The sequence below is a fragment of the Penicillium verhagenii genome (genome assembly GCF_028828195.1).
Source record: "Penicillium verhagenii strain IBT 33310 chromosome Unknown utg000002l_segment0_segment0, whole genome shotgun sequence".
NCBI classification, from domain to species: domain Eukaryota; kingdom Fungi; phylum Ascomycota; class Eurotiomycetes; order Eurotiales; family Aspergillaceae; genus Penicillium; species Penicillium verhagenii.
In genome coordinates, this window is record NW_026643166.1 from 3,136,466 (window position 1) to 3,158,204 (window position 21,739).

General features: G+C 47.6%; 10 protein-coding genes across 10 annotated transcripts; 4 read left to right on the plus strand and 6 right to left on the minus strand.

Moving 5' to 3' along the window:
• Positions 1–931: 931 nt before the first annotated feature.
• Positions 932–2,633, plus strand: pdeA (3',5'-cyclic-nucleotide phosphodiesterase PDE1; the record flags this gene model as incomplete). Its single annotated transcript, XM_057160543.1, has 3 exons — positions 932–967; positions 1,154–1,863; positions 1,922–2,633. The coding sequence occupies 3 exons, from the start codon at positions 932–934 to the stop codon at positions 2,631–2,633; spliced, it is 1,458 nt and encodes a 485-aa protein (XP_057026791.1).
• A 323-nt stretch (positions 2,634–2,956) lies between these two features.
• On the minus strand, positions 2,957–3,955 carry N7466_001146 (alpha/beta fold hydrolase; the record flags this gene model as incomplete). The annotated part of the gene is made up of 1 exon (XM_057160544.1): positions 2,957–3,955. The coding sequence occupies one exon, from the start codon at positions 3,953–3,955 to the stop codon at positions 2,957–2,959; it is 999 nt and encodes a 332-aa protein (XP_057026792.1).
• Positions 3,956–4,768: 813 nt separating this feature from the next.
• N7466_001147 (amidase) lies at positions 4,769–6,719 on the minus strand (the record flags this gene model as incomplete). Its single annotated transcript, XM_057160545.1, has 3 exons — positions 4,769–5,892; positions 5,946–6,517; positions 6,592–6,719. The coding sequence occupies 3 exons, from the start codon at positions 6,717–6,719 to the stop codon at positions 4,769–4,771; spliced, it is 1,824 nt and encodes a 607-aa protein (XP_057026793.1).
• Positions 6,720–6,922: 203 nt separating this feature from the next.
• Positions 6,923–8,471, minus strand: gwt1 (putative GPI anchor biosynthesis protein Gwt1; the record flags this gene model as incomplete). Its single annotated transcript, XM_057160546.1, has 2 exons — positions 6,923–8,317; positions 8,376–8,471. The coding sequence occupies 2 exons, from the start codon at positions 8,469–8,471 to the stop codon at positions 6,923–6,925; spliced, it is 1,491 nt and encodes a 496-aa protein (XP_057026794.1).
• Positions 8,472–10,941: 2,470 nt separating this feature from the next.
• On the plus strand, positions 10,942–11,964 carry N7466_001149 (bZIP transcription factor; the record flags this gene model as incomplete). Its single annotated transcript, XM_057160547.1, has 1 exon — positions 10,942–11,964. The coding sequence occupies one exon, from the start codon at positions 10,942–10,944 to the stop codon at positions 11,962–11,964; it is 1,023 nt and encodes a 340-aa protein (XP_057026795.1).
• Positions 11,965–13,486: 1,522 nt separating this feature from the next.
• On the minus strand, positions 13,487–13,873 carry N7466_001150 (uncharacterized protein; the record flags this gene model as incomplete). The annotated part of the gene is made up of 1 exon (XM_057160548.1): positions 13,487–13,873. The coding sequence occupies one exon, from the start codon at positions 13,871–13,873 to the stop codon at positions 13,487–13,489; it is 387 nt and encodes a 128-aa protein (XP_057026796.1).
• A 460-nt stretch (positions 13,874–14,333) lies between these two features.
• Positions 14,334–14,845, minus strand: N7466_001151 (Dabb family protein; the record flags this gene model as incomplete). Its single annotated transcript, XM_057160549.1, has 3 exons — positions 14,334–14,439; positions 14,514–14,742; positions 14,827–14,845. 3 exons carry the CDS (start codon positions 14,843–14,845, stop codon positions 14,334–14,336), a joined length of 354 nt encoding a protein of 117 aa, XP_057026797.1.
• A 519-nt stretch (positions 14,846–15,364) lies between these two features.
• N7466_001152 (Zn(II)2Cys6 transcription factor) lies at positions 15,365–17,530 on the plus strand (the record flags this gene model as incomplete). Its single annotated transcript, XM_057160550.1, has 3 exons — positions 15,365–15,516; positions 15,567–16,536; positions 16,589–17,530. 3 exons carry the CDS (start codon positions 15,365–15,367, stop codon positions 17,528–17,530), a joined length of 2,064 nt encoding a protein of 687 aa, XP_057026798.1.
• A 290-nt stretch (positions 17,531–17,820) lies between these two features.
• On the plus strand, positions 17,821–18,509 carry N7466_001153 (mitochondrial 54S ribosomal protein mL38; the record flags this gene model as incomplete). Its single annotated transcript, XM_057160551.1, has 2 exons — positions 17,821–17,965; positions 18,061–18,509. 2 exons carry the CDS (start codon positions 17,821–17,823, stop codon positions 18,507–18,509), a joined length of 594 nt encoding a protein of 197 aa, XP_057026799.1.
• A 557-nt stretch (positions 18,510–19,066) lies between these two features.
• N7466_001154 (alpha-keto acid decarboxylase family protein) lies at positions 19,067–21,031 on the minus strand (the record flags this gene model as incomplete). Its single annotated transcript, XM_057160552.1, has 2 exons — positions 19,067–20,920; positions 21,017–21,031. The coding sequence occupies 2 exons, from the start codon at positions 21,029–21,031 to the stop codon at positions 19,067–19,069; spliced, it is 1,869 nt and encodes a 622-aa protein (XP_057026800.1).
• Between the last annotated feature and the right edge of the window lie 708 nt (positions 21,032–21,739).

The following is a 21,739-nucleotide window of genomic DNA, read 5'->3' on the forward strand; positions in this document are numbered from 1 at the left end:
TGCCGCCCCCCACAATCTTCTCCGCGTAGAATCCTTCCCAAGCCTTTTCCGCCACTTGATCAATTGATTGATATACTTCAAGTTGTATATTGACTCAGGTAAGTTTACCTAGATAAGAACTGGTTCAAGCTCTGTTGCTATTGATTATACTAATAATGTCTCATCAGGAGGTCCAAGTCCGCGCAGTATACTCTCGCGACTCTCGCCGCTCGCGATCGATCGAAACAGCCCCACAGGCCTGTGCATCGCTCCGAGCTCCCAACGCTGTCAGCTAGCGATTTTGCTATACCATTACGACCCCGCGGGCGCTGGAAACTATCAGAGCCAATAGCTTGTTAATGCCAGTCAAACTTTGCTGAATCGTCGCCGCAGTCTCGCCTGCCCATCGCCAGGGCAGAACTGCCTTGTGCGCCCCTGCCCAGGTGCCAACCGCCCTTTCGCGGCTGCGCAAACTAGGAAGCCACAACCGACGAGAGTTTCCCTCGCTCTTTCCCGCACACGCTTCTTGCCCCCAGGTTTTGAATTTTCTTTGCTGCAGGCGCTGTATCACACGCACGTCTCTCGCTTGGTCTTTCCCGCTCTTTTCTACCCGTGCCGTGGCTTTGCGCCGGTCCCTGACCGCAATTCCTTTATCCCTGTGCGCATACACAGAACCCAAGGCGCATATTGCGCCCGCGCCCCTCGCGATAGTTGGGATTGTAACTTTTGTTTGATTGACTCGATTCAGTGGGGCGCGCCATCTGTCTATTAGCCGCGCTACAGATTTGGCTTCTGCTGCGTCTGCTGTGGGCGACCAATCTGCTCAAGCTGTTCGGTGAAACACACGTACTTTGAGACAGGGGGGCTTACATCTCTCTTTCCCACCTTTCGGAGCATTGCTTTCTGGCCAGTTGTGTTCCATTGACCTGTGTGACCCCACAGCAGAGTCATAATGGCAAACAGCTTGGCGTTTGAGGTCATTGTTTTGGTAAGTCATTTCACATATCCAGCACTTCCTGGAAGCATATCCCGTGGTGTGGAGATGGTTATTTTAATGACAGCCTGCCGGATTTGTTTTAATTTCCCTTTGGGTCGCTATTTGCAGATCTTCTCGGGTCCTCACATATGAAACCTTGCCACTGCCTGTACAGAGTGCTAACCAGACCACATCCAGGGGCCCACTGGTGGACCACGCGAAGACCAAGTGACTGGCCTTCTTGTCCGATCAAAATCCACAAACTGGGCTCCCGGCTCAGTTGTTGCGGTTGATGCAGGGACCATGCTGGCCGGAATCATCCGAGCACTGAAACCACATATCCCGTTTTCAAAGTATGGTCGCGCCAAATCCATTGCCAATACTGTTCTGAAAGACGGTCCCTTCAAAGGCCTGAATATACCCAACGAGACTGCCGAGGCCAATGCAGCCCACATATTCCGAGAGATCATTGGCGCGTTCCTTATCACTCACCCCCACCTGGACCATGTTTCAGGGTTGGCAATCAACACGCCGATCATCGAGGCGGGAAGTGGGCCAAAACCTGTTGCGGCTCTGCCGTCTGTGTTGGCGGCTATCAAAAACCACGTGTTCAATGATGTGATCTGGCCCAATTTGTCGGATGAAGATGGTGGTGCTGGTTTACTAACATATCAACGCCTGGTTGAGGGTGGAAACCCGCGATTTGGGAACGGAGACAGCCGAGGTTATGTTCGCGCGTGTCTGGGAATTGTGACCAAGTGTCTGAGTGTCAGCCACGGCCGGTGCAAGAAGCGCTATCATCCCGAAACGGGAGTCCACCATCGCGCGGCAAGTAATGTTTTCCACACTGGAGATTCGAGACGCCTTCGCCCAAGGGCAATATCCGTGGACCATTCTCCTGGAGAAGGGTGAGTTCATATCAAAGAAAGACTGTCCTTTTTTTGGACTCCGCTAACGTCCGCCTAGTTTCTATTCCCCGGTTCGCTCGCCCCATCTCATTCCTGGTGAACCTGCTGTGGCATCTGCGGAAAGCTCTGCTTTCTTTCTCCGTGACCACGACAGCGGAAATGAAATCATTGTTTTTGGTGATGTCGAGCCAGACTCAGTCTCGCTCGAGCCACGAAACCGACGCGTCTGGGAAACAGCAGCGCCTAAAATTGCCAGTGGCAAACTTCGTACCATCTTCATCGAATGCTCCTATACTGACGGCATTGATGACGCATATCTTTACGGTCATCTCTGCCCACGCCACCTTATTGCGGAACTCACAGTTCTCGCTGATCTAGTCATGTATTCGCGTGACAGTCAGGGTGTTATCCTTGATCGAAAGCGAAAGCGCCCGGGATTGGCTGAAAAAGCTGAAGATGATAGCATTTCTCGCTACAAACGGACTCAGAGTTCCTCGGGTAGCCAGACACGCTATAACGAGCCTCTTGATGGAGTTGGTGACCTCTATAGCATCGAGGAACTTGACCCCCCGGACCCTACCCGCTGGGCCAATATCGAAGATCCTCCCCTGGGTGGACTATCTGTTTATATCATTCATATTAAGGAGACACTCAAAGATGGTTCTTCACCTGGAATACGCATTATCGAGGAGCTTACCGCTCGCAGCGATGCATGTCAGCTGGGTTGCAAGTTCTTTCTCCCGAATCCATTGGAAGCTATCTCCTGTTAAATGAAGTGGACCTTGGGTGCATCTGGATCAGCATTGCATTGATATCCGGAGTTCGGTCGGCATGGCGCTTTTTGAGATTCATAAATGGGTCATTTGATGAAACGGTGGCCATTTTATTTTATCATGACTATAGTAAAGGTTGTCATGTGCTTTTAGTCGTTATGCATTAGTACTTATTCATAGGAAAAGAAACAAAAGATTTTGGTTATTTTTCAAGAAACACCGTTGCTATGAGGTAGATACAGTAGACTCCGCTAGATAAAATCAAGTCTATAGACTACTACTCAGACATGATCTATGTATGCCCATTCCACCGGATGTTATTACACATCAAATCCCGATGAGAGCAGAGCAGCACGATAAAGAGCATCCATAAGATCAACAACCTCCGGCACGCTTTGTCTAACAACCCCATGTCCCACCCCCGAAACAACAGCAACATTACTCAGTCCCACGTCCTTCAACTCCTGCACACTACACAAATCATCCAACTCCCCCAAAATACACAGCGACGGCGTCTTCGTTTCAGCAGCCTGTTCAAAAGCCGCATGATTATCAAAAACGCCCCCATCCCGCAGTATCCCCACAACACTACCCACATGCCCCTCATGCACCCTCCCCTCCCACTCCCGCACAGCCTCAGCAACAACCTCACCCCGTCCAACCCTCTCCTCCCAATCCGCAGGAACAACCAACTCCCCGCCCTCCAACCATCCAATCCCCCACTCCCGCGCCGCATCCTCATCAACACCCTCCCCACCAACCAAATACCCGCGCTCGACCTCGTCAAACTGCGCCGAGCGCACCAGGCCCGCAGGCGCAACGAGCACCATCGAGCTCACACGCGACGGGTACCGCGCTACGAACGACGCCGTCGTCGACGCACCGAACGAGTACCCCACCACATGCGCGTCCGCCCAGCCCAGTTCTTCCATAAGTGCTAGCAGTAGGGTGTGGAAGAGCTCGGGCGTGTGCGGCACGACGGGCGTGTCGCTTAGTCCGTGGCCCCATAGATCTACGAGGACGTAGTGGGCGGATGGGAAGCGGGCTGAGATGGCCTTGTATAGTGGTTGGAGGCCTAGGGCGGGTGTTTGGACTCCGTGGATGAAGAGCACGCGGGGGGTTTTGGTTGATGTGGATGTAGTTGGGGGGAGAGAGTAGTATGCTGCGCGTCCGATTGGGGTCTCGAGGTATGAGGCCTTTGGGAGGAGATTGCCGAAGATTGAGGTGAAGGCCTCTTCGGATGGGGCTTTGATTACTTGGGGTGAGTTGCTTGTGTTGTTTGTCCCGGGGCGGGGCAGCACAAGATTGTTGATTGTCATTTTGCTCTGATCTGCTCTGATCTGCTCTGATCTGCTCTGATCTGCTCTGATCTGCTCTGATCTGCTCTGATCTGCTCTGATCTGGTTTTTTTATTCTGTTTGTTTCTTGTTCTGGCTGGATTTCGGAAGTGTTTTGTTTAAGTGTAGGTCGAGGACTAATTGTCGCGTAGATCAATTGCTTCTGGAATCCGATTTCGGGGTAAGCAACATTACCTAAGCTCAAATGCTTATCATGAATTTATAATAGTAGCAGTTAGTAGTAGGGTCCACTAAGACAGAGAAACGACTCAGCTTCGTCGGAAGTCATGGGACTTTGGAATTTGCAAGTTTGGGGTCAGAATAGCAATCGGCTCGGGCCGCCTGTTTTTGTTAGAAGCTCCCATCAATTGATATTGATCTACTTAATTTTATGGCAGATCGGAGATGCTGTCACTATTAGTCTATTACCTTCCGCCACCACAGTACTATCAATGTTCTATAGATTACTACTTTTGAATTTTTTTTTTTTTTGGTCCAAACCTCTCCGTTATTGTGTAGTGACTTGGTTCTTTAATAGGTTTCGCTTCCGTTTTGCACTCGGCTGTATTTGCCTTGATATGCTCGGCTTAAATTACCTGGGCTTTCCAAAGGCGGATTTACTGAGTCCAATCAAGAAAATTCAGCTGACACGGAATCGCATGGAATAGGCAGGATCGATAAGTTGTTAGTTTAGACGACGGGATCTCTCTCAAAACTACTTAAATCATCGCTCTCGCATTGGCTCGAAAGGTATCAAAGGTTTAAAAACAAGACAGAAAGTTACTATATGGCAATTCATACAGACTGGCCCTCTGTGGCTTTGCCAATGACATCTTCCCAGATCGAGTCAACAGCTGCTGGAATTCGCAGCCCATTCGAAGCTGCATCTGACTCACTTGCAGCCGGTGGCCGGTTGGCAGGCATATCCAAGATAGCCTCTCCATCGCGGGCGAAATCAATTAGATCCTCCTCAGTGCCCCAGTCACTCATCGCCATAATACCGATAGGAACGCCAGTCTTGGGATCATAACCGGCGGGACAGTTGATAGAGGGGTTTCCGGTGAAGTTTGCTAGCCAGACGTACTCCATGTTCCGCACGGACATACCTCCATCTGACACCCCACGGACGAGATCCGCATCACCTCCTTGGATGTTCCATCCTGGGATGGGGGTTGTTGGGGAGAGAATTAACAGACCAGGGTGCTTTTGGAAGAGGTGTGCAAGGTGGGTCATGAGAAGGTTACGGAGGCGCTGAGAAGCGAGAAGATCCTGTGCGGTGATTTGGTACATGCCCATTGAGACGAGCACCTTATTGGGGGCAGTGAGGTGTCGGATCTGACGAGTGCTGACACCGGATGCAATGTCTGCCATGATAGTCAAGACGTGGGCCTTTTGTCCCTCTGGAAGATAAGGGATCGTGATATCAACGACACTATATCCGTTCTCCCGGTAGTATTTGAGCGATCTGTCAAAGACCTCACGGACGGCAGGCTCTGCACGATCAATCCAGTCTTGGTAAATTCCAATGACCTTGTTTCTTTTTCGGTCGGCGGGAGGAGGGATTGGTTGGGAGAATAGCGCAGAAGTCGAGTCTTCTGATTCCGGGGCAGGCGCTGCCATGATACGGTAGGCAACGGCTAGATCATCAATACTAGATGCCATTGGTCCGAGAACACCCACAGTGGGAGCGAGGCTCAGCGATGGAGCTCCAGATACCCGACCGTGTGTGGTCTTCAGTCCCCAAATGCCGCAGAACGAGGACGGAATGCGAATTGAGCCTCCGCCGTCTGCACCAAGTGCGATGGGAACGAGGCCTGCGCCGACAGCATATCCAGAGCCTCCCGAGGAACCACCACAATAGAAATCCTGGTTATGGGGATTCTTTGGAGTACCATAGTTAGGGTTGTTATTGGTGGTATCTGGGTCTGTTTAGTTATTTGCAGCTGACACAGCATGTGCAGTTTTTACTCACCAAGGCCTAGCTCGTGCATGGTGGTTTTTCCAATCACAATCGCACCTGCCTCTTGCCATTTTTGAACACACCAAGAGGTACCGTCATTCCCGGCCTTGAAATCCAACTTCGTCCCCAAAGTACGCTTATAGCCCGTGAGGTGTACCTCGTCTTTGATCGCAACGGGTACACCGTCAAGGGGCCCAAGGGGCTTCCCTTCCTTATAGCGGTTTGTGGATTCCTCCGCGGCGGCGCGAATTATTTCAACCTGGGACTCAAGGAAAGCAGTCGAATGCTTTCCCGGGGACGTGACATCGCGACGGATTAGAGGCAGCAGCGTTTCCACGACCGTGGTCGGGGTCAGCGCGTCCGATACAAACAGATCATGATAGTCAGCTGACGTATAGTATCCTTGATTGCCCCGTCTCTTCGCAATCGTTGGAGTCGGAATATCGGTCGGGGTATTCTTCTCAAGGGGAATCACGCTCGGGTCCGAGCGTCCGGCGTAAAGGTGGAGGTGAGGGATCTCGCGAATAACGCCAAAGCCCGCATTTCGCCAGAAATGGCTTTGGATGAAGCCGATATTGTGGATACTAGGGCGGAAGAAAACAAACGTGAGTACGCGATAATCTATCGGGGAAACGGGAGCTCCAATGTGCACACTTACAGCGTCGCACCTATCACGAGAGGAGTTCCCCGGAACACTGGAATGGACTGGTCCTCATATTTGTAGGGAACAGCCGGTCCCTCAATAGCCTGAGGGTATTTCAGATACGAGCGATCTTCAGAAAACATTTTTGCGTAGCTTGAGAGACGTTGGTCCCGCGCAAAGTCGGGTGCGGAGTTGAGGAGGAGCTGCTTAATTAAACGTGATGACCTCACATGCCGAGGCTCTTACACGTGGGGCGTAAACTGATACACTTCAATGATCGACAAGATTTTCGTACTCGAAATTTCTAATTCAATGTTATTTACAATTCAATGATACATGTATATTTTTACAGACGCAACTTGATGTTGGCCTTGTCCATTCCCAGTGCAGCTCCGGTCAGAATTGCACTGTAAATGACCAAAATGCCCATTGCTTGGGGTGTGTTGATATCCAAGGTAGGGATACTCAGATTCACAACACCAGTCAACAAATTGGCAATCAGGAAAAGCCCTAGACCCCCATGATTGAACGCATGTAGGATTTGACTGGTCGCAAATGATGTTCGTTCCTTCTCATCTGCTTTGCCAGATGACCTATGGACGGTCGGGAAAAAGATAGTTTCAATGAGGCAGAACAAGAGAAGTTGTGCACAGTTGAAAGCTGCAACCCACAGCACATATGGCATATTGGCGAGACGACGCGATACAGCGATGTTGGAACCATAGCCAAAAGCGTAGTAGGAGTTGAAGAAGAAAAGTGTTGACCAGAACATGACCTGCAGACAAAGGCCGACCAAGACAGACTTTCGCGCTTGCTGAGGAGACTTGGATGCAGAGGTTCCCCGAGGAATGATGCGGGTGCCCACTCCCCGACCGGCAAGGAAGATGGCCAGATAACCCAGGAATGAGAAGATGCCCTCACGGTTCTTGGAGAGCAGATCAGACCCGCGTGGGGAGATCAAAATGTAGCTCTTGAGCTCTGTTGACTCCAGAACTACTTGATACACAATCATGATACCAAGAGCGAGTGCTTCGTAGGAGGGGATCAAGACCGTCAAGGTATCGAAAATTTCCACAAAAGGTGGCAATAGACCCAGCGTGAAGAAAAAGTTCCAATGCACGCCGTATTCGGTAACGTGCTCGGCATAATCCAGTCCCTTGACGCTCCATAGTCGGATCAAACCTAGGACCAGCAGGGGAATTGAGTGCCGCACAGAGCCAGCAAGTCTTCCAAGTAGAGCAGCCTTGGGTGATTTAGAAGCCCGACTCTTCAGGACCGCGCGTGCAGATACCACGCCGGCAGAGAAGACAAACGAGCCCACACCGAGATCCATCAGGGAAGTACCCCAGTTCTCAACTTTGGCAAAGCGACGTGGGAACGCTCGGAAATCCACGGCGAGAATTGCAATGCATGTCACGATCATCATGGAGGATCGATATGTTGTCAAGAAGGGGTGTACCGGCAAGGATTCGGCGTCATCCTGGGCTTGGACTTTGTTGTCATTTTGTTTGCGGGGTGGTTTGGCCTTCTGTGGAGCGCGCACTGGCGGCTGGGTAAGGAATAGTAGGACGGCGGGGGTAATGAGGAATATGTTAAGTAGGAGTGGTGCGGATGAGTAGGCAGTAGTGGCGAACAGAATTGCCAGTACATTGAGTATGAAATCAGTCAACAATGCGACTGGACCGTAGGGCGAGAAGTAGTTTAAGCGCGATTGGAGAGCGGACCAGAGAAATACCGAGGCCTGTTTGAATCAAGTCTGGTTAGAAGAGAACGAACTGATGTTTGCAAAGGAACTGTACCGGTGCGACAAGAGTGACCAAGTTGATATCTTGAATATCGCTCCCTGCAAGGTTGGAGACGAACGCCTCTTTTCGAGCTTTGTAATCGGGATCCATTTGGAATTAGCTTGCGATTCCTTGCTAAATCCAATTAACCAGGATCGCTCAAGGTACACTTTATTTTTCAAAGGGGGATCAATCCGCTAACGCCAAATTTATGGACATGGATGGCTGTAGTGGAGAGGAGTTCGGGCGCGGGAGCCAAAATGAGCTTCGAAGAAAACAACGTGGCAATGCAATCACCTGATGCAAGGTCAACGTGTACAGTGCCATATCTCGACTCTTGCGACATTTAGATCAATACATTTGATTTCTTCCACAAATTATACTCGAACCGCAGTCCTAGTGGATTTCCAAGCGCGTCATAGTCCATTAAAATAAACATTTGAAATTGTGCTAATAATTCCACTTATTGAATGACAAATCTAGAACTTGTGTCAACATCAGCAACGCATTCAAATGACGAGGCATTGCACTATCGCTCCCAAGATTCAATGCTGTCAAAATGTTTTTTTCTCCTTCTTTTCCTTTTGACAGCCGACATCGGTGATGTGTTGAACAGCTTCAACTTAAGAGATTCCGATTTGGGCACGGAACGCAGCGCGATGTGATTGGATGAGGAAGTTGAATTCCGAGATCCGTTGATCCTTAAGGCACAACTTTACTAACTTTAGTTCCTACACGAGGCACATAAGGCAGCCGCTTACCAGATGATTCTGTGGACTTGTCTGCAAAATATTTTGATAGTATTCCAAGGTTGATACCTGTTTTCCAACTGTTGCATTCTATTGAGAGGTAAAGCAAGTGCGGAGATCTACCAATGGTCAACGTTGGAAGAGAGAGAGAGAGGTTCTTGCCAAGTTGTTGAACATTTGGGTGGGGATTTTTACGATAAAACCCATCACTATAAATCCGAGCTCGGACTCCAAAGAGAGCTTGGATGATTTGATTATTTGATTATTGAACGTGGAGGAGGCGCACTAGTCGTGGTGGGCTGATCGGGCTAATGGCGAATGATAATCGAGGGAAATGACTTAATATGCAGCTAGGGCAGAAAATCAAAAGCCAGCCTGTTCATCGCTTTTCCCTCTAGTTACCTAATTGTCCAAAATCCAAGTACTTTTGGCTCTTGAGTCAATCAACCTGTAGTGTACTTAGGCGTATAACAAGGTTGGATGTGAGGTGTCAGGCCGTTATTGGGCTTGGAACCCCGGCATATACAATATGCACGGTTGCACCACCTCCAGGATCGATCGATCGATCGGCATCAAATGAACCCTTGAGCAAGGCTGGATCATGGCAGAGGATTGATCAAATAACCTCTTATTCCCCATATGTTGAGTCAAGCCTTGAACATAAACTGTCATTTGATCATACTTTTCCACCGTATCCATGCCCTGCATGGAATTGATATGTATACTCCGTAATACTAATATCTATCTTTACTCATTCCTGGCCTTCCCCCCCCCCCCCCCCTTTTTTTTTTGTGAACTAGGAATTAGTACCAAGGAGTCCAGCCCTACTTAGTTTAGCGCCTCAAGTGTCTAAAATAGCTCAGGATCCGGAGAAGCCGATCTCTGGTGTCATCAAGTGGATTAATTAGTAGGAAGCGGGAAGCAGAAACAGGGACGAACAAACCATTCAATGAAGTGTGATCGATAGTAGGGTTTAGGGGAGAATACTCTACTATCGACTGAATTTGTCGGAGTTAAAGATACACAAGCTACTTCCGGGCTGACACTAGTCCAATGCCGACAAGCCTTGCGGTCCCTCGTTCATCCAATTGGTTTTTTTTTCCACTTTTCTGCCCCCAAGATCTATCAACTTGGCACCACATCATGAGAAGGTCCACTCGAAGCGCCCATGCAAGTGCCAAAAATTTAGAAAGCTGCATTCATGATGCTCTATCACTAACAGTTCGGCAAAGTTCATTGAGCGGTGCAGGGCCGTTGTGGAGGGTAGCTTAAGGCAGAGCCCGTTCGAAATGGTTATCCAAATGGTGACAGGCGGGCCCTGGAACCAACAGCGCTTCTACGGATAAATTGTACGGTGGAAGTAAGAAAGAGCAGAGAAAAAGCAAAGAAAAATCAAACGGTATTTCGATAGCCTCTACGTATCCACATAGTTCGTCCGTTCATCGTAATCCTATTGGCCCACTGGGGGCCCGACTGTCCCTCGGGCGTGATCATTGATTCCTATGCTAGCGAAGATCCGGAGAGAAAAGGCACGTAATGATCGCTCACTAGTTGACAGCACACTTTATTTAAGTACCTAGATTTCCAGCATGCCCCTTTTGTAGCTACAAGCTCAACGCAAATCCTTTCCCAAGGTTTGAAGCTAAACTTCTGATATTTCCTCGATTTTTGCTTCTCCCCTAAAGCTCTACGGCCCCCCGGGGTACCCCCTACTCTACCACACCCGCCGATAAGAGGCTTTAGCCTCTGCCCCACCGAAGAGCGAACTTGAAGCGAACCAAAAAAAAATTACAACGTCAATTCCTGCGATCTGCAACGATCACAGTGCCTCTATGCTGAATTCGCTATCTCCTGTGATCATCGCTGGTTCCATGGTCCCCGACATACCATCATTTGAGTGGGATAGTTGGGCCCAGGAAACACTTCTTCTGCAAAGTCTGCGGTCTGAGTTGGCAGCCTTGCGCCCACATAAGACTATGAGCAGCAGTAGCAAAGGAGATGGGTCGGGGAAAAAACGAGAGCCCCGCCCTGCGAACAGGAAGGTTTCTTCTCTATCTTCGGAGCAGCTGGAGCGAAAACGCGCCAATGACAGAGAGGCACAACGACTTATTCGCCAACGAACGAAAGACAATATTGAGCAGCTCGAGAGTCAAGTCGCCAAGCTGCAAAATCAAGTGAACGAGATGCAGCCACGATGCGATCAATTTGACGAAATGCTGAGGCATAACGCAGCTCTAGAAAGTGAAGTGCGTGACTTAAGGCAACAAATGGCTACCCTGACGCAGCGAGCTAGCTTCCCAGATCGTGATGCGAGGATTAGTGCCTATGTTGATGGTTGGCCTATGGAGGAAATATCACAGAATACAACATCCGGTATCTCCTTGGTGCCCTCTGCACAATTCTCTGGGTCATCTCATCAGACATCGAATATGCCTCGGGCGGCCCCTCCTGCTCCGGCATTAGCATCAAATCGCTCCTTTCATCCAAACGCCTGGCCAACATTCAACACCAATACAAGATCACGTTCACTGGGCGATTGTTCCAATCCAGATCCATCGTCATATGTGATCGACGGACAGCCACATCAAGGCTCACGTCTAGTACCGCCGTCTCTTTCTGTGGCAGTTCCTCGAAGTAACCATGGTAGTCAGACCAGCTCACCGAATCTGCAACGACCCGAGCCTCTATATCCTCAATCTGCATTCCAACGATCTATGCCAATGTCAATACTAAGCCCCAACCAAGCTTCCTCTGTCCAATCTTACCAGGCAGCACCGTCAGATCAAACCTCATTAAATCAGAATCCACAAGGAAATCAAACATATCAGTACGGTACTTGGGCCCCTGAGTCATGAATAATCTGGCCGGGTGGGTCTATGGATACCGAAAGGGGTTCAGGGGGGTGCCACACTGCCATTGCCACTTCGTTTAGACAATTGATCAGGTCTGTTCTAATCGACATATTCAAGTAAGTTGTCACCTCAATACCCGTTACTTGTGACCGTTGCAGCTAACATGAGTCAATTTGGTCAGAACACTTGAATAAGCGCAACACGTTGTGACTAGGTTTTACTCCACAATAAGCTGGAAAATACACCCAGAATCCCCGGACGCGATCGTCAAAATGATCGCCGGTCCCACGAGCATTATAGCAAAAGATTGTCGTTTCACAATCCACGCGGAAATTTGCGATGTCAAACATTAATGAACACAGCCAGACTTTCTGGGCTTTACCGTTCTTCAAATTGCATCTGCATGCTTCCAGGGTATTGTACCGGCAGCTTGGCCATTGCCACAAACGGCCAGCGGTTAAGGCAATCTGGAGGAATTTCACACAACCTAATAAATACACGACGGGCGCACTCCGAAAATATACTCTCCATCCAACATGGTGGAATTTGAAAGGTTGTGATCACTCAGCCCTTGAAGGAGAAAGACACGGATTTGGTTCATCTGTGGGCACATGTGCAGCGGAGCGACGAGAGTGCCTAGAAACATACAGGGATGAGATATGCTTGGTATTACCACCACCCGGTGATAATTACCAATCCCCGCCTTGGAATTCCAAAGTTTGAATTCTTAACAAGTTCTGGGTTTGTCGAGTATAAAGTATATACCCAATCTAGTTATTGAGTAATGTATTCTTCTCAAGCACTCACCATTTCAAGATCGGATGAAATAGTATGTCATATGCATAATAAGAGAGACTCCGTCACTGATGTCAGTATAAGAGTCAAACCTTGAAAGATTAGGGTTGAATATCCATGGATACGGTGATTTTAGAAGCTTCACGGAGTAGATATTCCATATGATTACAAGTCTATTACACTAGTAGTAGCGGTGTGCTCGGGATATACTAGTAACTATTGATTTGCCGTACACGTACGGTAACTTATTCAGACTAGTAAGAGGTCTGGTCCGTCTGGAGTGGATCTCCAACTTATTAGACCCAAAAAACAGGAATCAAAAAAAAGGACAAAAAGAAATGATAAGAGTGGGATTTGAACCCACGCCTACAAACGTAGACCAGGAATTAATGTCAAGGTGAACCTTAACCTGGCGCCTTAGACCAACTCGGCCATCTTACCAATTGATGTAATGTGAGGTTTTAATTAAAATAATGAGGTCAATCTTCTTGCTATAATGGCTAAAACGAACTTGAAGTGCACTGCGTACTTGGAGAACGGACAATCTGTAAAAAGCCACCAGTGCTTAAAACCAATCTTAGGGCTCACAATACCAAACTCTCAACGCATACACGGTCAATTGTTCCGAATGTTAGAACAATTTCAAATGAAAATAAAAATAAAAATATCTTAAAAGATACCTGAGGAATCATCACGCCACCACCAACATTTGAAACCAATCTCAGTGTCATCAAAAAGACCACAACAGAAACAGAAGCTTACACAAAGCAGGCTTATAAGGGCCCCATGGAATCCGATGAATCATTCGTTGGAGGGTGTTGATTGTCAAATAATGACAAGCAACCATTCGACCAAACAAAATCATCTCAGATGTCCATCCGGCCACCTTGTGAATTTCATCCGTGTTGAGGGCATTGAGGAACGAACGGAGATCAGCTTCATTGTGACTCATTTTAGCAATACGTACGAAAAGGCCATGGTGGCTGGCTCGAAGATCAACCCAGCTGGAGTTCGCCAGTTTTTCCATCTTGTTCAGGAAATCTAGGACGATCTTCCGCTGGTATCTTTTTCTGAGCGCCTGGGCATGGTTTTCGAAGTTTGTGCGGGGACCACACATCTCTGCAGTACTAGCTATTTCTGGTTGTCTGGAGGTATCTCAATGTTTCGCTTGATTCATGTAGATTGAGAGGTTGATTGATGCAGTGAGTAGTAGACATGGTAAGATGAGAGGAAGGTGAGAGGAAGGTAATAAGTGTCGGTCTATTATGTACCTCAGAGAAGTTCTACAGAGTCTTGGTCAGTAGTTCTTCCTACTAGAATATGCACCTTTTCGTTTTCTTTGGGAATTTGCCTGGCTATCAAAAATATCACTGGTCCAATCAAGACTTCAAATGTTAAGTCCTCCGAGTCAATTTGTACCTGTGATATATCTCTCACTTCACTAATCCCGAAACATGTAGAAGTGAGCGATATTTCAAAGTGCTGATAACTACACAATCGAAGGCGAATATAACAGGCAACGTAGTTTGTAGAGATAAATCAATGACTACACATAATAATACTTCAAAATATACTAGTTAGAAAAGTCCTCCAAACCCAAGCAGCGACTCATCCGCTTCCTCAACCTCAAAGTCAAATCGAACCAGATCTTCTTTATATGGAATGAAATATGTAGTGGTTACGCTATGACATTGGGGTTAATTAGCAACGGCAACTTCGCAAACGAATAATTCTGATGATCGGAATTTACCTCTTACCTTTCATGTTCGTGGCTTGCTTGGTATGCATCCAGCGCTGCCCGGTCTTCATGGTAACTCACAAGACCGTACTGAAACCCTTTGCTTTTTTCGGCCGGTTCGGTAATCGAAGGACCTCCAACAATAAGCCGCTGGCCTTTCACACACTTTAATGACTTGAGTGTTTTAATCTCCAAGAGAAATCTATCTCTGATCTCCTTCGCCACATCCGCTCGGAACTTGAACAACACTGTCTTCCAGATTAGCATAGCTTGATGGGACCTTGGAAACATTTCCAACATTTCCAGCACTTGTAGGTTAAGCTTGACCTTACCGATATGTACGAGAGTCATTTTTTTTTGAAGTAATTCGAGATCATGCGCGTAGAATTGGACAAATCGGTCAAACAAGTGGTCTTAAATAGTTCAAATGTTGATCTCTAGCAATCGGACGGGAGCCATCCGTCTAGTAGCAAGCCGCGGGGCGACCCCGACATGTCACTTGGCTCTTGGTGGACGCCCCAGATTTGAATTAATAAAAAATTCCTTACATTGAATCATTTAGTTTTTGAAAAAACGAATTCCCCTCGCTTTCAAATGTTAACTTTATTTCTCTCATCGACATTGGTCATTTCAACTACCAGTTTGGTTTGTTTGCTACTTAATTAGTGAGTTAGTTTGTTACTCTTAAGAGTCTTAACATTGGCCTCCAACGTTAGTCATCTAACGAGCGGATGACTGCCGCGGTGGCGGAAGCGATCCGAACATCCATCAGATTCACAACTCCAGATCCGTTTCGTCAAATTTCTTCAAAGATGACTGCCTCTTAGATGACTGCCTCTTACTTGAGCGCACTAAACTTTGTAGCCTATCATGGATTCCCCACGTCGAAGTCGGAATCGTGCGGCATGCCGACGTTGCCAGAGACGAAAGATTCGATGTAACGGTGACCAGCCTCAGTGCTCGGCCTGCAAAAAGGCAAACGTTTCCTGTGTCAATGATGAAAAGCAACAAGTAAATCGCACGTGAGTCTCCCCCGCATCTCAATCTTGATTTGCACTAATCAGAATGGTAGTTATATTGCAAATCTGCAAAGACGAGTGGAATGGCTTGAATCATTGGTCAAGGAGCAGACCAATATACGCCTAGAAGATGGTCCTCCCCTAGTGCTGGATGAAACTCACCAAACATCACACTCTCGCGGAAATCAAATCAACCTAGCTTCCACTTCCCAACAAGTTCAAAGTGAGCACTCGGCAAGAGTTTTGCCCGTGGATCCTCCCCCTGAGCAGTCAAGACAAGCGCATGAAATCGGCTTGGTATCCCTCTCCGCCGGTTTCGAGCCACGATACATTGGTCCTTCTAGTGGGTATTTCCTTGCAAACCTCGTTTTCTCCAGCGCTGGTCGGCGGATTAAACCTTCCAAAAGCCAGAGTACCAGAAATGAGCCCTTGTCACTGTCAAGTGACCTCTTTGACAGCCCTACACCACTACCGACTCGCAAAGAAGATGCAATCGAATTGTCTACCAAGTACTTTTCACTAATCCACGTCATGTATCCATTCCTCTATGAGCCCTCCCATATGCAACGAATCGACAAGATGTATTCCAATGGGAGCACCCCGGACCCGATAGCCGCCTTTCACGTCAACATGGTATTGGCTATCGCGGCCTCGGATCTTTCCCGTCGTTTTCGAATTCGACTTCCCGCCGAAGGATACTACACTGCAGCTACACAATTTTTCGAAGAAGCCTGTCCAGAAGGCTCGCTCGATGGTCTTCAAAGTTTACTCCTCCTCATGGTTTATGCGCTGCACAATCCCTCCTGTGGAGTAGATATATGGAGCCTCAACTACCAATGCTTAGGTAGGCTCATTGACTTGGGTCTTCAGCGAGATGTTCGTACGTCATCAGCATTTCCAATTTCTTTCCTGCAGCAGGAAATGAGAACTCGGATTTTCTGGGTCGTCTACAACTTTGACCGCACCTTGGGTACCATGATGGGCCGACCAATTGGAGTCCGCGATGAAGCATGCGATCTGCGAGTGAGTGATCTTTCTAGTTGATACCCATGACCATTTACTAACTACAGTGTAGTTCCCATCAGATGTTTCGGATCAAGATCTTGGCCAAACTGCGCCCGAGAACCCGAGATCACCATCACATATGACTTACTCTATTCATTTATTTAAGTTGGCGCGAATGAATTCCGAGATCAAATACGTAATGCACAGTATTTGCAGAGATGCTCCCCATTACGCCTACCCTCCTGCCACCAACATCCATGAATGGCAAAGACAAATGATCGATCGGCTTCAGGACTGGCTATCTGGAATCCCTCAGGTTACTGGTATGGATTCAATAGCGAAGATATGCGAAACAAAGTATCACGAGATGATGATACTTCTATTACGCCCCAGCCCCGGCATACCAGAACCCTCGGAGGAGCTTTTTTCGCGTTGCTTCCAACACGCCGTGGATCTTCTCAGGGGATTTGGTGAACTTTATCGACAAGAAGTGCTTTTATATAGTCGACTGGTCGTCCACTCTATCTTCTTAAGCACAATGATTATGCTGCATTGCCTATGTAGGCTGCCGGCTATTTCTTCGCATGTACAGATCGATGATGTGGTCGCAGATACATGCATCGGCTTGAACATCCTCAGCAGTATCGGGGAATACTGGACGGAAGCCAAGCGAGCAAGGGATTGCATTCAGGAATTATCGAACACCACAATTCAACGCCTCATCAGAAATCGTGGGTTAGAGACATCGCCGCACGCAAAGAAAACAGAAGCGGCTTCCGTTCCGACAAGTGGGGGAAATTCTCGCAATCAAAACGCAAACACCTGGGGGGAGATGGCGGACCAAGTAGATTCTGCTGTGGATCTTGCTGCCGCTACAGAACCCCTCAATGATTACCAACTCGATCTGGATTCAACGAGTTGGTGGAATGAGTCCACATCTGGTGGGTTTATGGATTTTGCGGGTGTCCCTGATTTCGATAGCTTGATGTGGGAGGTCTTCAACAACACATAGGCTGGAGCCATTGTCCTACCACGAAGATTAGCCAGATGACGTCTTGCGATCGCTTAAATTTAAAATTCAAGTGACGTGGCGTGTTCACGTGTAGATTGACTCCTGATCTCGGTAATAATTGATCGGATTAGATTACCTTCCTTGATCAAGTGGAGTCTCATTAAACTTAGCTCCCGAGGAATTCGTCATGCTTTAATTGCCGTTATTTTACTTAAACCGAAGGGCCAATTCCTAATCTCAGGATTTACATCCTACACTTCAATTGAGCATCACTTCGCAGAATTGACAAAATGCTTCGCTCCGTCATCTCTCTCCTCTTTGCCGTGACCGCATTGGCACAAACACCACCGGGAAGCTATGCCCACACGAAGCATAACCTCGGCGCAGCCTACCAGAACGCGACCATCACCCCTGGAACCTGGATCAGCCCCGATGGTAAAATAATTCCCCAATTGAATTTCTAACTAAATTGCAATGCAATGCAAAAAAAAAAATCAAAAAATACCAAACTGACGTGCGAATTATAACAGATGTCAGCGATCAACCAGCCTTCTGGCCCACCAGCATGAAAATGCGCAAGGACGCAAAGTACATGCTCATCATGCTGGATCTCAACATCCCGGATTCCGACGTCACCACGGCTGCATACTTTGACACATTGATTCCCGGTCTGGCTGCGAACACCACCACACGTGTCCACTGGTGGGGTGGCAACTACACTATCGAGGATGGCAAATTCGTCAACTCTAGTGATAGTATTGCGCCCTATACGGCTCCCCGTCCCCGTGATAGTACCAATCACACTTATAGCCTGTATCTGTTTGACCAGCCTGCTAGCTATGTTCCCTCGAAGGCTGCGCTGGATGGAGACTATTATTCCCAGACAGGGTCTTCCCGCTTTAACTTTAGTTTGGCGCCGATTGTGGAGGCTGTTGGGGAGCCTGTTGCTGCGACTTATTTCTTGAGTGACTTGGTCTAGGGTCATCATCGTTTTGAAGTTCTTGAGAACTATATATATGGAGAGCTATAGAATTTGATTCAGTCCAGGATGACCTACAGGTTTTGAAATATACTGCGTGCTTTCAAACATTGAATGTTCTACCAAGTCTTTGAACGACGTTCCAAGCTTGATTTTTTCAGGGCTGTATATGTATTCCTAGGTACCACATCCAGATGTCTTTATGAAAAGTGGATATGTCCAAATATCGCAGGGTTTGGTTACTTAATACCCCATAGCCTATCAAGGTTGATTGCATAAGCACACATTCAAACGTAGTACTGCGTAAATTGAATATCTGAATCGTCGGTGATTCCATGTAAAGAAACTTCATCTAATCGCCGAAACAATCACAGGGTTTCCGAAATGGCGCTGGGGGTCTTGATCAGAGCCAAGGGGAAAAATTAAAAGAAAAAAGAAAAGGGAAAAGCTGGAATTTATAGCACAAGAATAAGCAGTCACAAATCTTTAGAAAGCAAGGAAAGCAAGAGGCGGGATAACTATCCATCAATGACCAAAGGTACGCCCACTCAAAGTCACTATTTGGCAACCTTTCCATGCAGATCAGTGATCATATCAGGAATAGTTTGTGGTGCATCAAACTTATCCATATGAACCTCCACAAGGCGTAAAGGCTCAGGCTGCCCTTCATGGAAATTCCCAGCTGGCCCAAACGAATCATCCGTAAGGAGCATCTCCAACTCTCCTTTCGTCCGAACACTGTAAGTCCTGACAAAATCTGGTTTGGGATTAAACACCAGGGGAAGGAGCTTGTAGTCCCAAGGCTGGATATCGTTGTAACTACTATCCCAGCCGTGGATATAGCGCTCAATGGTGTAACCCTCGTTGCAAATCACAAATATAATCACACCTAGCTCTTTCCGAACCAATGTGCTAATTTCCTGTGCTGTCATTTGCAGACTTCCGTCACCGGTGAATAGAATCGTGCGTCGTTTGCGTGAAGTCTTGGACTCCTTGAGTTGTTCACGGGCGGCTATAGCGGCCCCTACTGTCGCCCCGAGCGCAAACCCAATTGAGCTCCAGAGGAGCTGGAAGAGGGATTGAGCTCCTCGCGGTTGTTTGCACCAGAGCCCACCAAAGGCTGAGGTTCCGATGTCCATTGCGATAATATCATCTTCTTCAAGCCAGGCGCTTAATCGTGGCCAAATCCATTCTTGTGTCACTACAGCGTTTGCGTCAAGTTTCTTTCCTTGGAACTCTTGGGGGAGCTCGTGGCCGTCTAAAGATAGGCTTGAAAGGGCAACTGAGCTTGCTGGAGATGACAATGCTCGAGGACTGCTGGTCGATGAATCTGACGGGCTGTTTGGTACAGAGGCACAGACCGACTCCGAGAGTTTTTCGAGAACATTGCCCATTGAGATGTCGGCATAGGTTATATCGGCAATTTGCACTGTATTCCGATGAAAAACAATAGTCTCTACATCTGAAACGTCACTCTTGAAGCCACCGGTATTCAGGTCTGTTGGACGAGGTCCGATGAGAAGAATCAAGTCACTTGATTGAATCTCTTCTTGCACGCCCGGGTTGGACACGTTGCCAGCGTAAATTCCGCGGAACTTGGGTAGACTTTCGTCGATTATGCCTTTTGCCATGGGAAAAGCAAAGCAGGGCATATTGGACTTTTCGACAAACGTACGAGTAGCATGTAGACCCTCATATCTACCAGCAAGACTGTCGACAATGATGACGGGTTTCTGAGCCTTCAGCAAGCGCTCTAGAATAGTCTTCACGGCAGTCTCGTCTGCTGACGTTGGGCCTGTTAGCGAATGATGCAGTAGCAAAGGTGTTTCCAGGGGAGACGGATCGATATCAGCCTTGACAAGATCCATGGGAAATCCAATGAAAACTGGCTTGCTGGAGCGATAGCATTCAATGATTGTATCATCAATCATTTTGGTCGCCTTCAGTGGATCTTTCATAAGGATGGTCGCGCTAGAGACTCGTTCGCTCATTTTCATGAACAATTCATAGTCACCGTCTCCGAGAGTGTGATGAACAGGTAGCTTCTTTTCCTGGACAGCGGATGACGGAAACCCTACAATGTGGATTATGGGAACAAGTTCAGCGCAGGCGCCTGCAATTGCATTCAGGGCGGAGAGCTCGCCAACCCCGAAGGTAGTGGCGAGGGCTGAGATTCCTTTGACACGTGCATAGCCATCGGCGGCATAACCTTCATTATGTTCAGCCTTTTTTTTGAGTCGCGAGTAGGTATTTTGTTCCCTTTGGGAAGACTCACCAGCATTGAGTTCGTTAACGTTGCCAACCCAATCCAGGCCACACTCTTCAACATAATCGAGACAAGTGAGATTGAAATCACCCGGCACACCAAATACGGCCCTGATGTTGAGCTGGTGAATGCGACGGAAGAGATACTACAGAAGAAGCATGGCAGTCAGTATTTAATTGTTTCTATCAGAAATTTTCCAAAATGAAATAAATATTTGAAAGAAAGCTTTCGGGGGTATTACCTCTGCGAGGTGCATGTTGATATCTTGTATGAATTTTCTTGGGGGTGAATGAAGATTTTGAGACAATTGATCTTGATGAAGATAGTCTGAGCACAGGTTATTGTTGACTCGAAGCTAAAGATGTGTATTGACTGCCTATTTATACACTATCTCGATTCTACTACATACTAGTAGCGGTCTTTCCACAACTGGAACATCTGGATAGGCATCATTCAATTTACAATCGTCACAGATTTCGATCGACAGACGGACAATTTAGAGATGATCCATTTAGAATCAATGATATGCCTTTGAAAGTTTTCAAACATTTGGAACTTTGAAGAACAAAATACACATGCAATGCAGATCGCCCGAGTAGAAGTTAGGGTCTTCCCGTTTCGGTGTGGCGCGCATAGATCTGCAGCGTTTGGGTACGGAATCGGTCGATACACAATATTCCCTTCAATGTTTTCAATCGATTCAAGGGATCACCTTACTCTCGATCTATACAATGGTGCATGATTTTGAGGAGTACAGACCAAATCAGGATCCATACATATGACGTATGTAGAACCGATCTATCGACGAACATATCTTAGTACGTACTACTGTAGTAGTGACGGTCGATGGCGGAATTATATGAAAAGACGGTGCGACACGGGAATACTGGAGATGACTTCCTTTGAAGTCTTGAGAGCCTGTTCTGAATGGCTTCAAAGTCAGCTTGATACCATCTTCCAATGT